Source organism: Penicillium malachiteum (assembly GCF_028827825.1).
Source record: "Penicillium malachiteum strain IBT 17515 chromosome Unknown utg000005l:1.0-9002435.0:326005.0-9005861.0, whole genome shotgun sequence".
Lineage (NCBI taxonomy): Eukaryota > Fungi > Ascomycota > Eurotiomycetes > Eurotiales > Aspergillaceae > Penicillium > Penicillium malachiteum.
The window spans coordinates 5881346-5896630 of NW_026643099.1; the positions used below are offsets into that span (position 1 = coordinate 5881346).

General features: G+C 45.7%; 6 protein-coding genes across 6 annotated transcripts; 4 read left to right on the forward strand and 2 right to left on the reverse strand.

The window, feature by feature from the left end:
- Positions 1–140: 140 nt before the first annotated feature.
- Positions 141–4430, forward strand: N7483_012203 (putative nuclear pore complex subunit Nup133; the record flags this gene model as incomplete). The annotated part of the gene is made up of 5 exons (XM_057095630.1): positions 141–422; positions 554–618; positions 702–4009; positions 4069–4373; positions 4407–4430. 5 exons carry the CDS (start codon positions 141–143, stop codon positions 4428–4430), a joined length of 3984 nt encoding a protein of 1327 aa, XP_056941601.1.
- Positions 4431–4686: 256 nt separating this feature from the next.
- On the reverse strand, positions 4687–5322 carry N7483_012204 (uncharacterized protein; the record flags this gene model as incomplete). The annotated part of the gene is made up of 3 exons (XM_057095631.1): positions 4687–4933; positions 4993–5141; positions 5314–5322. 3 exons carry the CDS (start codon positions 5320–5322, stop codon positions 4687–4689), a joined length of 405 nt encoding a protein of 134 aa, XP_056941602.1.
- A 1524-nt stretch (positions 5323–6846) lies between these two features.
- On the forward strand, positions 6847–8548 carry N7483_012205 (fungal specific transcription factor domain-containing protein; the record flags this gene model as incomplete). The annotated part of the gene is made up of 3 exons (XM_057095632.1): positions 6847–7624; positions 7645–8011; positions 8068–8548. The coding sequence occupies 3 exons, from the start codon at positions 6847–6849 to the stop codon at positions 8546–8548; spliced, it is 1626 nt and encodes a 541-aa protein (XP_056941603.1).
- Positions 8549–9798: 1250 nt separating this feature from the next.
- Positions 9799–11591, reverse strand: N7483_012206 (uncharacterized protein; the record flags this gene model as incomplete). The annotated part of the gene is made up of 3 exons (XM_057095633.1): positions 9799–10412; positions 10469–10583; positions 10650–11591. 3 exons carry the CDS (start codon positions 11589–11591, stop codon positions 9799–9801), a joined length of 1671 nt encoding a protein of 556 aa, XP_056941604.1.
- A 511-nt stretch (positions 11592–12102) lies between these two features.
- On the forward strand, positions 12103–12326 carry N7483_012207 (uncharacterized protein; the record flags this gene model as incomplete). Its single annotated transcript, XM_057095634.1, has 2 exons — positions 12103–12187; positions 12223–12326. 2 exons carry the CDS (start codon positions 12103–12105, stop codon positions 12324–12326), a joined length of 189 nt encoding a protein of 62 aa, XP_056941605.1.
- Positions 12327–13502: 1176 nt separating this feature from the next.
- Positions 13503–14162, forward strand: N7483_012208 (uncharacterized protein; the record flags this gene model as incomplete). The annotated part of the gene is made up of 2 exons (XM_057095635.1): positions 13503–13517; positions 13833–14162. 2 exons carry the CDS (start codon positions 13503–13505, stop codon positions 14160–14162), a joined length of 345 nt encoding a protein of 114 aa, XP_056941606.1.
- Positions 14163–15285: the final 1123 nt, after the last annotated feature.

The following is a 15285-nucleotide window of genomic DNA, read 5'->3' on the forward strand; positions in this document are numbered from 1 at the left end:
CTCACCGCCTTCCTACATCCATCTTTTGTTATTGCTCCCTCGCTTTTTCTCCATCACATCACTTCGGCGCCTTCCACTTCACTACTCCTGGCCTCTGGGCTTTTCTTGACCGTGCAACCCGGGCGCCGTGCTGCTTCACAATGTTTGTCCCAAAAGCAGCCTCACGAAATCCTCGACGTCGCCCTCGCACGAGCTCCGACGACTCAGTGAAACCACCTAAAGCTAAGAGACAGCGCTCCGTGTTGCGCCAGAGAGGGGACTCGCCATCTACTACTGTGGAACAAGAGAATGGACAAGAATCAGCAGAATCAATCGCATCAATCGTACCTGGCGATCGCAATGATGCGGATTTACACCTTCCCATTCGGCCTGGAAAGCCAAATGACGAAACTGGTAGCGACCATGATGGAACCATTGCTTTGGTATGTCGCCTTCATATCTTTCTATTTGTTCTATTCTGTTCAAAGCGCCTTCTCTTCTTATTTCTCTTTCAGTTCACTGGGGCTGTTTCGAAGAGCTTAATTGCTAACGCCTACCTTACTGGGTCAATTAGTCAAGCACAGATTACTACACAGCCGATCAACTTCCAGCATTGCCTGACCAGATCCGGGCATTGAAGTCGGGTAAACCACTAGTACCATACCCAGCATGAACTGAATATTCAAGCTGACATTTTGAATTATGACATAGATCCTTTGAAGTGCTTTTTTTGCAACCGGCCAGCATTATGCACTCGCGTTGACCCACTCTCATGCGATCGTATGGCCTTATTCTGTTTCAGCATCCGCGCCACCCCCCTCGGAGACATTTACCATATCGATCCCGGAGTCTTGTCGAGATGTTAATGGGACCGCGCCACTTGGTATCCTTCTTTCAACTGCCACTGGAGAGTATCCTGGTCTCTTGGTGATAATTCCATCAACCGGAAGGATAATTTACTGGGAAACAGTGTCTAGTGCTGCGATACTTGGACTATCTCGACAGAAACAGAATGGAATCCAGGGTTTTACACCTGGCCTCCTATCTGGTGAATACGCCATTGAACTTATGAACTGCGAGCCTTCAGGCCTGATTGCAAACTTTTCCTCGGGACGTACAGCGCATATCACACTCAGAGACCCCCAAGGAAAACCCTGTGTGCTTGTGAATTTCTTGAGAAGCACAGTTGGTACTGGAAGCGGAGGATTCCTCGGGGGAATCAAGAGTGTTTTGGGCGGCGGGTATTGGAGGAAAGAAGTCGCCGCTGTGCATACCGGTGGAAGCCGTCAGCGTGGCCAACGAGATGTGATTATTGCCACTTCAATCGGTCTCGTGGAGATATGGGATACTCACTGGAACCATGGAAATGCGCTGAAGAGGAAATTCAGTGTCAAGGAGGACATTGCCGCTGCAATTTCTAGCGATTCCCTTGAGCTCGGAAAGCCAGCGGCGGAACTGGACCTGAAGATCATGGACTTCGCATGCTCCAGCGAACAATCCGTTGAAGAGTCTACTTCCCAGGATGTTGATGAATCCTGGAGGTTATATTTGGTTGCCAGCTCGACACAATGGCTGGAATCGAAAAAAATCTTTGTCGTCGAATTGCATTTGTGTGGCAGCGAATCAACTGTGTTGTCCACTCGAGCAGTGGATCTCAGCAGCATTCCGACTATTCAGAACGACTTCAAACCGAGAATATTGATACCAAAATCTCAAAAAACCGCATTCATTTTAATCGAACAATCGGTCGTCATTTTGTCACTGACGAAAGTTATTGAAGACACACCAAGCTCGCAATTACTCTCTGGCTCACGCGGGCTGTTTTTGCCCTTTCAAGATATTATCCATCTTCGGACTGGGAAAGAGTACGAAGTCCTGGGGTACGGCTTAGAGGATGTTCCGGAGGGAGAAAGCCGCGATTCATGTGTGATGATGATTCGAAACTTCGGTGTTATTCGTGTCAACGTGGCTCCCCATTACCTTGCAGATAACGCAATGGACGAGGGCCAACTCAGCGCTAAGCACAAGCTTGAACAGGCAATATTTTTTGGAACCATGGTGTGGAATCCGTTAGATTTAGTCGGCGAGGGCGGCTTAGATTTTACGGCAGCTGAGATCGAACAAGCCTCTCTTGAGATCTGTGGAGATCTTCTTCGATCGGAATCACGGTTCATTCCCAACACGTCAATATCGACCGATGAGAATTTGAGGCTGAGAGCAAAAGCACTAGATGACCTTGCTTTGCTTTTGGGTCAAAAGGGAAACCCACTGAGTCGTTCTGCCAGATGGGAACTACTGTGGGGTGCTGAAAAGCTCGCTGCACAAAGGGCCATGTGTTCATTGGAACAGAAATTCCGGTCTGGAGATGAGAGCCACTTCATCGGCCAGGTTATCGATTCTATGAACGACAAATTCAAGACGCGTCCAAATGCCGAACAGGGTGAAACCGACTATAAGCGCCAGTGGTTTTTACGTGACTCCTTCCAAATGGAACATATCATCCCCTGGATCAAGAATGCAATCAAACCGCGCCGCGGGAACTCTAAGCAAGCTCGGAAATTATCGGAGCAAATTCTACAAGCAAGCGAGCTGCTGCTCGCGATAATGGAGACGGCGTATCAATTCCGTGATCGACATGCTTCGTCGTATGGACTTGGTGATGATTTTCTGGAGGATGGTGTTCTCGCTGACGGCTACGAAGGCCTTTCCGAGTTCTGGACATCCAGAGCAATGAGCTATGCGGAAACAGGTCATCTCCTTGACTGGGAACTAGACAGTTGTCGTGCTTGGATTCAACAAAAGACATCCAACGCTGACTCGCCTGATGGTCATGTATTGAAGAAAATCGCTGAAAATAGCGCTAGACATCTCCGCGTTCTTGGCCAAATGCACCTGGAGCGAACCCGCTGGCTTGCAGCTCAGCACGACACGAAATTAGCCGATGAAGCTGTCTCTATTGAGCATTCACATGTCAAGGAGCGCAAATGGCAACTTTTCAAACTGGCAGGTATTGGCCATCTACAGGATGCACTTAGCCTTGCGGAGCGATTTCGAGACATGGGAGCTTTGGTTGAGCTAATCATTGAACTCCAAGATCAGGTGAAAAGCCAGCCATCTCAGAATGCTTCAACAGATTCGTTAGTCTTAAAAGAAACCGAGGCAGATGTTGCTCAGCGAATTTCTCAGTATTTTGAAAAGTTCGGCGATTCATGGGCTAACGCATACTTTTCACGACAAATTTCAATGGGGCATCCCGGAGCCCTACTTTCTATGCGGAAGTACCAATCATCAGTCACGCGTTTCTTACGAACAACACCGGCATATTCGAAGCTCAGCTGGGTCAATGATGTGAATGGAGAGGATGATTATGAGACTGCTGCAGTTTCTCTGGAAAACTTGGCTCTTGATAATGAGAAGAAGCTCTGGTGTCATCGTGTTCAGGTCTCGCTAGCAAAGCTTGGCAGGTTGGCCTCATCTGAGAAGATGCCAACTTCTAGCTACGGATCTGCATTGCAAGAGAATGTCAAACGTCTCGATGATTACAGCGAAATTGACGAAGTACAGGAGCTTCTCCAAGTCTACGTTCAACCTGTTCTAGAAGATGCAATTGATCAAAAGGCTGAGGCCGAGTTAGCTCTGGACCATTTTGGGGCCCATCTTAAAGATGACCGCCCCTCCATGCACGAGCTGCTTGGTGAAAATCTGTCTACCCTGATCAACCGAAACATTGTCGGAGCTGACGGTTTAATTGACTTGTTGACGCTAATGGGATCGGCCCAGTTCTCCGACTACGGGGACAATGAGCTTCGCGGCCGGGAATTTTACCATGCGCTCCGAGTTCTGGATCGTAGTCGCTATGCGCAGAGAGATCCATCTTATCTGTCAGCCCTGCGAAAATTGATTTGGCGGCGGTGCATGATTAAGGATGATTGGAAAGCTCGGGGGAAAGCAGCAGAGCAATCAACTACAGACGATAACAACACTGCTAATTCCACCGCTCTCCATCATACGCTTTACTTTTGTCTATCCGGTGAGTGTACCCGATTCTATGCGGGATGTGCACACAGTAGCTAACATCATCATTCATAGAACATGGCGGGTCAACTCTCCAGTCCCTGTACAAGCCTCTTTCCCCAGCTGACAGTCTGATGGTTGATTCGGAATCTGAAAAACTTGTCTTGCGCTTTCGACCCGAGCAGAGAGCTCGGATCGCCAATGACCTGAAAAGAGAGGATGATCTGCTGCGCGAGTACATTACAACAGGAAAGCTGGATTTCTGGTTTCAAAATCTACTCTCTTCTATTGAGTCGCGAATAGCGTTGAAGAAGCTTTCTCGACAGCAAGATGCGGGTCTTTCCGACGTGCATACAGATTCCAAGGCACGGTTGACATGGGTATGAGCAAATCTCAGCCTTGCATGCTAATAGTTACGGTTACGGACGACGGAGTAGGCGGGCGATTCCCCATGTATTTTGTGAGAACCAATTGAATTTGAATGATATCTTCCTTTCTACCTCAATATTTTCTGTAGTTAAGGCTGGCAAAAAAAAAGATGTGGTGATTGTTATTTGGATTGAAGAATGGGCAGCCTTGTAGATTCTGTTAACGGGCTGATGCCTTCCAGAGGTTGGATTCAATGTGTTAGTTAGCATGTTAAAATCCCAGACGATTGTTATTAAAAATGATACTCACATCTACCGTTTAGACTCAGATGCCTCCATGTTCCAACTCACTATCATTGCTGCTGCTAGTAGACTCAACTTTGCTCATCGCACTTTCATTCCCCGTTTCCACATCGGAAGCGCCGTGAACCTTTTCCTCGAAGACAGGTTCAGGCTCGACGGTTTCAAACTTCGTTCTGAAGTCAGTAAGACCCTGGATGCTGCTGTTCGAGCGGCGTCGGGTATTGGTGAAGTTGTAACCATAGTCCTGGGATTCATCCCCAGAACGGCCCCTAGGATGACCATAAATTAATACCTTTTGAAGTTCAGAAACACAGGTGTCGGTACATACCAATTGCCTTTACCACCCCCATCTTTCTTAGTCTTTCGAGGGTCAGCGTCAGTTGGGCCTGACTTCGCAAAGTAACGTGGCAAGGCGTCACGAGTCACGCCATCGACGGGGTGATCACGGTCATTGAGTTTATGGGAACGAGTCACTGGCTAGTCAGTATCGATAGACATAAATTAGATCGATAGGGATCTCACTGGTGGATAATTTAATCAAAGAAGCTCGGTAGTTCAAGATAGAAGGGGGAATGAAAATGAAAAGAAAACAATCATGTCCAGAGATTAGAGGGTGGCCACTCGTGACTTGTGACTCGTGACCTCATACCTTGAACATAGAATGCGGGGTTTTGCACTAAGCACTAAGCGTCGGCTCCACAACCTTAATCATGAGACCAAAAGCAGCCCTAGGTACATGTGTGTATGTTATATACATATAACTTGAATAAGTATAATATTCTAATCATTCTATTCCTAAAGATAGACTATTAATTAAATGACGAATGACGTTATTGTCACAGCATAATTTCTTTGCAGAAAGAAATCAAAGAGTGGAATCAGTCGACGTAGTCTTCCTGCCAATCGAATTCGTTCAAAATCTTTTCCGTTTTATAAGAGTACTCGAGACTATTATCTACCCAAGGTTCGAACCGTACTCCAAGCTGAGTTTCTCGGCGAACAGTGCTATATGGGTTTTTTTTTCCCCAGCTGGGCTAAGTCCGGCCCCGAGCCTTCGGCCCTTCGGGTACCGGTCGTGTCGCAGAGGATAGTTGCTAAGTACCTAATGGAAAATGCATATTGGCATTCCAATAAACAAATCGCGCTTCGAGAGCCTTGATTTCGTAGCTCATTCCCTGGTATCTTTTTCCCCCTAGTGAAGACAAATGTTCATCACGTGATTCATCGGCCCGGTTGGATGTCTCGACTCGCGCTTGATTACGCTCGATTAAACATGACTATCATGCGATCTCTCGCTTATCTGATTTGATGTGTCTCTCTTCTCAAACTTCTTTAATTTGTCTTCCGAGACCATAGTGCAGCCATATCTTTCAGAAGGCCTGGGGCTGCTGTCGAAGCCCAACCTCACCAGGAAGTCTCGGCTTTGTTATACTCCTCTAGGTGACCCAATAACTGAACTCATTACCTCATTACTCGGTCAAAGTAGTTCATAGAATGGAAGTAATGGGACCTTCTCGTATTGAGAAATCACGTCCGGCTAAGGTGAGTGAATACTCGGCGATAACCGTTGCGCATTGAGTTTGACCAAATATAGGCTTGCAACACCTGCCGAAGGAAGAAAGTTAAATGCGATGGAAAACGACCAACTTGCTCAAAATGCGTGATTTTTAAGCTCCCTTGCGGGTTTGAGGATGCTGGGAAACATTCCAGTCGCTCCAGAAAGTGAGTCAAATTCAGTTGCAAGTCGCCTTGTGAGTAGGACATAACAGACTTGGCATTTTGTAGGACATACGTTGAGGAACTAGAGCAACGTGTCAGTCACATGGAAAATCAATTGCAGCGGGTCCGTCAAAGTGAGAGATTACCTGAACAGACCATCCAATATTGCCAGTCCCCTGGTCCAGCTGCAAGTCCAATCAGAATTTCTGAGATTGATCATGCGGTCCCTCGGGCAGAAGGACACATCCTTGCCGGCGCTGAGTCGCCTAATGATGAAACTGAAGTTTCTCAAGCAGAGAAGAACACGTGCAATCCGCCATCTTACTTTCTTCGAGTGCATGACGGCAAGATGCGCTTTTTTGGTTGGCCTCCTTTACTTTCCCTATCGTCCAAAAGCTGACTCGGTAATTCAGGAGCTTCTTCCGGGCTCGGTATGCATGATTCGGAAGAAGTCAATCGCCCAATGACCAAAAACCCAAAATTTAGCCGGGAATATACGTCCCGACGGAGTACTTTTAAATGGCCGTTGACAAACTGGATTCCCCGGATTCTCCAAGACAGCTTTGAGCACCGTACTACTCAGCCTCTACCTTCAAGGGAAGCCACATTGGCTCTAGTCACTGGGTTCCTTGCCAACTTCAATCACACTATTCCGCTAATTGACGATACCTCACTCAGGCGTTTAGTGGAGAGGCAGTATTCTTGGAATCCGGACGATAGCCCTTCGTCGTGGGTTTTGCTTAACGTTGTGATCGCTTTTTCTTATAGGGAAAGGGCACAAGCATCTTCGGATGCGAGTAGCGATTGGCAGAAGTCATTAGGCCACGTGAAAAACGCATTGAACGTGTTGGTAGACCTTTTCCTGCGCAATGCCGATCTTGCTGCCGTACAAGGGCTACTGGGGTTAGCTCTTTACTTCCAGGGGACACCGAATGCACAAGCCCAATATATGCTTGCAGCATCGGCAATGCGCCTTTCACACTCTATTAGGTTGCACAGAAACGTTATTTCAGGCTTTACCCCAGCCGAAATCGAAGAAAGACGGAGAACATTCTGGATATCTTTCATTCTCGATGCTGAGATCTCCCTTCGTGTTGGACGCCCACCGGTTCAAGACATGGAGGACTACAATACACCACTGCCGGCTAAACTGCCTCACGATGGTCGAGGTATTATTTCTATTAACGGGATTTCAGTCAACTACTTTCGCCTGCTCGCTCAGTTTGCGACTATGCAGAGACGTGCCTATCGGTGCATCCAGTCCGGGCAATGTCGCAACAGCCCAAAGACAAAGAGATAGCCCTGAAATCGGCCAAGGCTTGCGAAGAAGGTCTTTTGTCATGGCGAAGGTCTATCCCAGATAGTTTTCATCCAGAGCAATTATTTGCTTCTGGGCCCGATCACTCCAAACATCATCTCCTTCGTTTACACCTTGCATACCACTCTTGCTATGCAAATCTCCGCCAATTGTCGATCCTGACCTCATCTTTTCCCACCAAAAATTCTCAAGAGCCAACAACAGGAGTCGACAGAGCTATTAAAGAGCTCAGTCTACGCGCTATCGACTCGGCGCGCTCTGCACTAGCTTTCCTTCCATATGTTCATTTGTTGGGCTCCAACTATAGGTGGTAAGTTGCAAATGGATGACTGCCCCAGAGATATAAATCAGTACTTAACTCACAAGGAACGTGCTTTACTTCTTTTCTGCCGCATGTGTGACATTGGCATCCGAGATACACAGTCATTCTATCCATCAACAGTCCAAAGATGATCTCACCCTCATTCATGAAGCAACTGCTTTCCTCACGAATGTTTCAGATGAAGAACCTGGCACATTTATCGACTTTATACTGGACGTGTGCTCCGATATTGAAAACTCTGCCAGACGCGCCAACCAACAAGTACGAAGCGATAACGGTCGGCCATTGACACATGGTACCAATGAAGATGTTGCCAATCCAGAAATCGACCTGTGTGGACGGCAACAGCCTGCTGACCACAGCGACAGTAGCTTCTTGAATAACGACGTCGATCTTCTGAATGATATCAATCTCAATTACATCACCTCAAAATGGCCTAATCCCCCGTTCTGGAATTGGCAGGATATGCTTGGAACGCCCTTGTCTCCGGATCTGAATAGAGAAAGAACTGATGATTGTACATGAGACCCTCAGTTTGATTCTTTCTAGCAAGATCACCAGACTGCATATAAATTTCAAGCTCCGTGGCATATGTATCGTGCAAAGAGAAGCTATATGAGAGAAATCTTTGCGGACTCGTAATTTACTCGATTTTCTGATATGTTCAGCATACTGTGCAGGTCTAGCACTGCGATATCAAATAAAACATGGCCTGAAATAAGCCCTGACATCTGCGACTAGAGGTCACAAGCTCGTGCTATTACTCACCAAGTGTAGTTATACTACGCTTCGCAAAGGTACGGTGGCGAAACTAAGGGGAGAAATGGTAAAGACCGTCGGAGTTCCGAATGGTTTGCGATCTTCCAAGGTTTACTTTCCACAACATGTCTTTTTTCCGAACACATTCTATATTTTGAAGTCCGGTCAGATCTTTGGGCAGAGCGTGATGTTTTTATCGGACAGAAGTAGAGCTAGCGATACACGGCACATGAAAACTTTCTGTTAACAAGTGAGATTCGGAGTACTAGTACCCTTATCATTAGCATATCCCTGCCTACACTGTGTTGTTCAAACACTCCCTCCGGTAATTTACGGGTGGCCTGCTTCCAATCGAAGTTTACAATTGTTCCGTCCAGTCAGTTTCGTGGCAAGATTTTATGACTAGTATTGTAAGGTTGGCTAGTGCGAGCCCTGGGCACTGGCATATTCAAACATGATTGAATCATCATGTTGCATGTGGAATATATATATGTATATACTGAAAACTTCACGGTCCATGGAGCTTACTGCCACGGGATTCTCCGAGTCCTCCACGGACCAGCGGTCCACGCTTGATTAAAAACGTCAACTAGCGGTTCTATATTTGCTTGGCTAGTATATTCAACGTTTCTTTTGACATCACAATGTGTATGGGACATTTGAATGGGGTATCATATTGAAATGTAGCCCTTCAAAGGTCCTTTTCTATAGCGCTGAAGAAGGTGGCCCTCGGGATATTATATGATGCGTTGGGCTCATTCAAACATTGAGATGTTCGAGTATACTAACCTATCGTGACAGAGCATGACAAGGATAAGTGTAACATATTGCTCCCACATGTACAGAGAGATCGACATCTGATACATACATAGCTACATTCTCAGAATACATTTGGTACTACATAGTATTGTTCGGTCCTAATCCAGATGTCCTCTTTTAATTGAACTATGATTTCAATATGGAGCACGTTGTCTTCAGAGTACCAATTTGTTCAGGTCGTGTCCCCACCTGGGCACCTACAGCCACTGAGTATTCTTCGCATGATGGCAGTTAGGCACGGAAGGAGTTGTCCATCGTGGTGTGGCTGCGTCATTACCAAGCTTCACAACTGGTTTCAACAATTTCTGTTGCCCCCACGGCCCATGTTGATAATCCGTCATCAGGTGTGAGTTCTCATCAAGATACCTGGGAAGGTCTTGCTTCCAACCATCAATAACCTGAAGCATGATTTCAGAAACAAATTGATCAGAGGTCGATGGCGCAAAGCCGAATTTGTTCACAGTCTGAGCAACAACCTCTGGCGGATATAAACCAATTTCCTTCTCGAGCGCAATCGTATCAGCGGCAACCAAAGAGAAAATGACATGGTACGAGCCTCCATTTATGGCACGATCACGAACTGCCATCATAGCTTCAAGTGCGCCGACGATACCAGTGGTCATATCTGACACTGGAAGATGGGGCAAAACACTGTGTCCTTCTGGGTATCCCAAAGACTTGCCAATCACATATGAAGTTCCCGAAGCAGCATCTCCAATCTGTTGCCAACCAGGGCGTTCAGCAAATGGGCCATCGGGCCCATAACAATTTTCGTCCCCGTATATGATGCCCTTCTTTCTCTGGCGGCGAGCTCAAGCATGCTACGAAGTCCGAGACCTTTTCGTTCAAGCGATCCATAACGGTAACCTTGAACGAAAATATCAACATCCGCAATAAGTCTATCAAGTAGAGCTCTATCCTCAGTGCTGGTAATATCAAGATCTATCGTACGCTGACCAGCATTAAGAGTAAGTTGTAACACCTAAATAAAAGAATTAAGTTAGCTATCTTGCATAAGAGTAAGAAGCTTTATGCATGTTCAACTCACATTTAGATCCACAAGTCTACTACAGTTCACTTTAATAACATCTGCTCCATATGAAGCCAATGTAACACCAATGGTTGGGCCTGCAATAATTCGCACCATCTCTAGAACTTTGATCCCTACCAAAGGTCTACTATCTGTAGTAGCGATAGGTAAAGGTACCTTAGGGGTTGGGGCGGTATATGGTTGGCAGTTGTAATTCACCAGAGGATAGGAGTTTAGGCGCTGTCCCATAACTGTATTTCTCCATGCTGCTGGAGAATAACAAATGCTTCCGCAAAGACCATGGCGGATATTGTGCATCTCAATTTCATCTGGACTCCAGTTCGTGACATATGTTTGGATATGATTATAATACTCCTTCATAGTGTCGAATTCGACGTTCGTAGGGATTCCCATCTCCTCAAGAGTCTTGTTGGCGTTAAGAGAGCCATGGAGCTGATACCAGACGTTTGGATCCTTAGTCTGGTAAAGAGCTGTGGTTCGTCCGGCAAGACCTTGGCCGAATCCTTGTTCGAAATCACGGTTGAAAATAGAGGCTAATTTCTTCGTACATACGAGAGCTGGGACATCCAATCCATTGATGTAGGTTGTAAAAGTTGACCCAAGCCAAAGACCCGCATGATCGGTATCGACTGCCACCGTACTATCCAGAAGGGCCTTCCCATCTCGGAGTTCGAGAAGTTCATTTGCAACGAGGCCACACATAGCGTGAAGGGCGGCAGCAATCACGGGGGCCTTGATTGGTCCGGGAATCATAGGCGTAGAGCCTCCGCTGAAATTGACTGCACTCCAAGCATTTGGGTCTTTGGTGAAACTGGGGGTGCTCAAAGCGAGAAATTCGAAGACACGACGAGCATCAACGGGGACGGGGAGGACTTCCTTGTCGATGAAGGTACCGGGACCGTAAATTTCGTCTCCGGGGGTTGTCTGGTGTGTAGCCATAATTATTTGCTAACAACCATGAAATCTTAGGGCGAATCTTTCTGCAGTGAACCTATGAAAATATTGATAGTGGGAGATTCATGCTTTATAATGTGGCAAGGACATACAATATCATAGCCGTTGTTCAACTCCTCGGCGCCCACGGAGCTCTTGACTCCACGGCCCGCGGGATCTGGCGTCGTCATTCAAATCAATGATCGACAGCAAAAAAAAGCAAAAAAAGCAAAAAAAGCAAAAAAAAACCTTGGAAGAACATCTGGGAGGAGGGATAATTCTGTGACGCCTCGGCCAACTCAAGGGGATTAATTCAAATGTTGCCTCTAACGTGGGTCGGGGGTCCAAAAATGCTGACCTACATATACAAGTTCATATCTACCGTTTCTTGTATAAAAGTTCGGGTCTCCATCAAGATATCGCCTGCACATGTGATTTCAAGTTTTACAATACACTAGCATTGTGTTAATCAAGATCAAGAAGTTGATTTCAACGAATACCATTTACAATTTACAACATGTCGCGTGAGATCGGAAACCGTCCTGTTCGAGTGGCCAATTGCTCTGGCTATCATGGCCAGCCCGTCCTTGTCAAGGCACTAGGTAGAGACATTTTGTTTCTAAAGCTGATTCTATAGGTGATCCTGCATATGAAATGTACCACCAGGCGAATATAGGCGACATTGATTTCATCACAGGTGACTATCTTGCAGGTGAGATGGTCTATTCAGACTTCCTTTAATCATATGCTAACTCTTCCCACGGGATGGAACTACAGATGTGAATTTGGCAAACAATGCTACAGCCTGGTTTTAAAATTACTGCCTGGGAGGGGCTCCAGCAGACAATTGACGTGATCGCCGCTCTTGCTCTGTTGGTTCAAGATTTGGTAAAATTCAAAAAGATCCAACGTGTGTCAAGCAAGAAAAGGTCTAATAAAGGATTTTCGGCATAAATTTCAGAGAAGAAGTATGATTTGAATGTTGCTTATCTCTCTGGTGATGACCTTTTCCCTTGATTCGGACCGAACATGCCATCAACGAAGAAAGATTTGCATCTTGATTGTGGAAATTCTTCTGTCACCCCCTCTTCTTTGATGTATGCTTTCCTTAACGCAAAGGAAAAGGTTTCTATGGTCTCTGCCCACGCATACCTTGGTGCTCGTGGTATTTTGGACGGTCTACGGCGTGGGGCTGACATTATATCTTTAAATATCTGCTATAAAATAAATCCTTCTGTAACGGGTTATACCCGTGCCTGATCTATGGCCTGCGGCCATAGCCCTAATTGATTTGATATGTTTCCATCGGAAAGATTCTGCCACCGCCTTTCCTATATGCACTTACTGCTACTCCGCTTGTTCCTCTCTTTCCCTTCTCCAAGCTTTTTATGGACAGCATGTCGGCCTAGCCCGTTCTGAATTTAAGACTTGACTTGAGCCCTTCACACCTTCTATTATATCTATCTATAATATCTTTTTTATTTTTATCTAGATACATAACAATTCTTTAACTATCTTTAATATAAAAATCTATCTATATTTATTAATTTTTATTTCTTTTAAAATAATAATTAATTTATCTTAATATATTCTTTATATTTGTAACGGGTTGAACCCGACGAGGGCTTGTCAATCCTCGACGAAGCCCAAAGCCAGGATCACGTACGGTCACGTTCGACGACAGTTGACCACGGATGTCTCCGCTTACAGCTAGACTTCTCCAAAACCCAACCGACCCAAGACCCAACCCGACCCAAGACCCAACCCGACCCAACCCACCATTGGGTTGGGTTTGGGTCCAAATCTTAGACCCAGGCCTGGGTTTTGGGTTTTTCCCTTGGACCCGACCCAACCCATGGGTACCCATTTGGGTCACAAACAGAGCAAACATGCCCAGACTTTGCTGCTGCATAAATTATGCATTTTGGCGTTGTATTTTTGGGTATTTCCCTTACGGCCATTAGGCTTTTGGATGCTAGGGCCTTAACTAATTCAATCCACTCTTAGCTTAATCCACTTTATCTACTCTGTTGCTATCTAATTCTTTCTTCTATTTTGTCCATTCTGTCTGTTCCATCCTACCATCCTGTCTGTCTTCCTGTTCTATCCCGTTTGTCTTCCAAAGCACATAAACTAAGATAGGCTTTTGTGTACAAAATGTAGTCTAATAAAGTCTATAGAAAGGCTAGCCACCTCCCACTGAAAGCCACACTAATAGGCTTTTGTGCATAAAACTTACCTCTGTAGCATCTAAATGCTATTATCGCTACCATCGCCATTGCTATCACCACTACCACCACCGTCGCTATCGTTATTGTCATTATCATTATCATCGCCATTACCATCGCCATCGCCATCGCCATCGCCATCGCCATCGCCATCGCCATCGCCATCGCCATCGCCATCGCCATCGCCATCGCCATCGCCATCGCCATCGCCATCGCCATCGCCATCGCCATCGCCATCGCCATCACTATTACCACTATCATTACTACCATACTTATACTTACCCTTAATCTCATGCTGAGACCCAGACCAGTAAACACCCTCTTTGATAAACACAGGGGTAACATCTAGGCCAAGCTAGGTCCGCTAAAAGAAAGAGTTAGCCCCAAATGCAGCACATTCAGCTGCAACTAGCTTTTCAAAGCCAGCAACATATAGCTGCTAAGCGCGTTTCCGCCATATCTGTATTAAATCCCAAGCAGCCGTATCATCATCTCCAAACAACACATCAAGCTCTTCTCGCACATCCACCTTATCCTAGCGCATCTGCCCAACCAGTATATCTGAAATTACACCTAGACGCCTAAGGTATATAGTTACTAGGAAAATATGATCCATATTGTCACGGGCCTGCGCCCGCTGCCTGATCACATGTAGTACACGTGCCCTTATATACCTCCACTGCCCCCTGTGTTTCTCTATTCCTCATGTTATTCTAGACAGTACGTCCGACATAGCTTGTTCTGAATTTAAGTCCTGCTTTAGTCCGTCACACATATACCCTCCAAAAGTGCTGTTAGGCAACCCTGAAGGGGTCCTGGTGCCAGAGTAAAAACAACAGTGATAGTAAGATAGGTCATCCCATATTCCTGATTTAGCAATATCTAGTATCTGGTGGTCTTTACTAATACTTATAAACCAAGGTAGGATATTAAGACAATATGAGATAGCAGGACCAGTAGAACCATATGGCAGGCTAGGTAGACTAAGGCGTATATCTCTAATAGTATGCTTCTGCTTAGACTAGGTATAGCTAAAGTGGTCCTTATTATCTTTAGTCTATATCATAGGCTTAATCTGCTATATATAGCTATCCTTAGTATACCCTTGGAGATATAGGCGGTTATACTATTCTCTAATATCCTAATATATACCTAGAAGTATCTCTATATAATTATTATCATCCTCTATAGATAGTATAAGACTATCTTATAAAGCATTCTGCCCATACCTAGTACATACAAAATCAGTAATATTCACATCAATATAAAAAAATGTTGATTCCCTAGGATAAGTACTCTTGGTATAGTAAGGAAAGGAGATCAATCGCTAAGGATGGTCTAGCCGGAAGAACACATAGAATAGTGTCAGCAATTCAGGCTGATTCTCTGCCTGAATTCCTGGGACCAAAAGTGGCTGACAGAACACGGGTGCAGAACTAGCCCAATTGGGTTAGTTCAAACCACTATTGAAT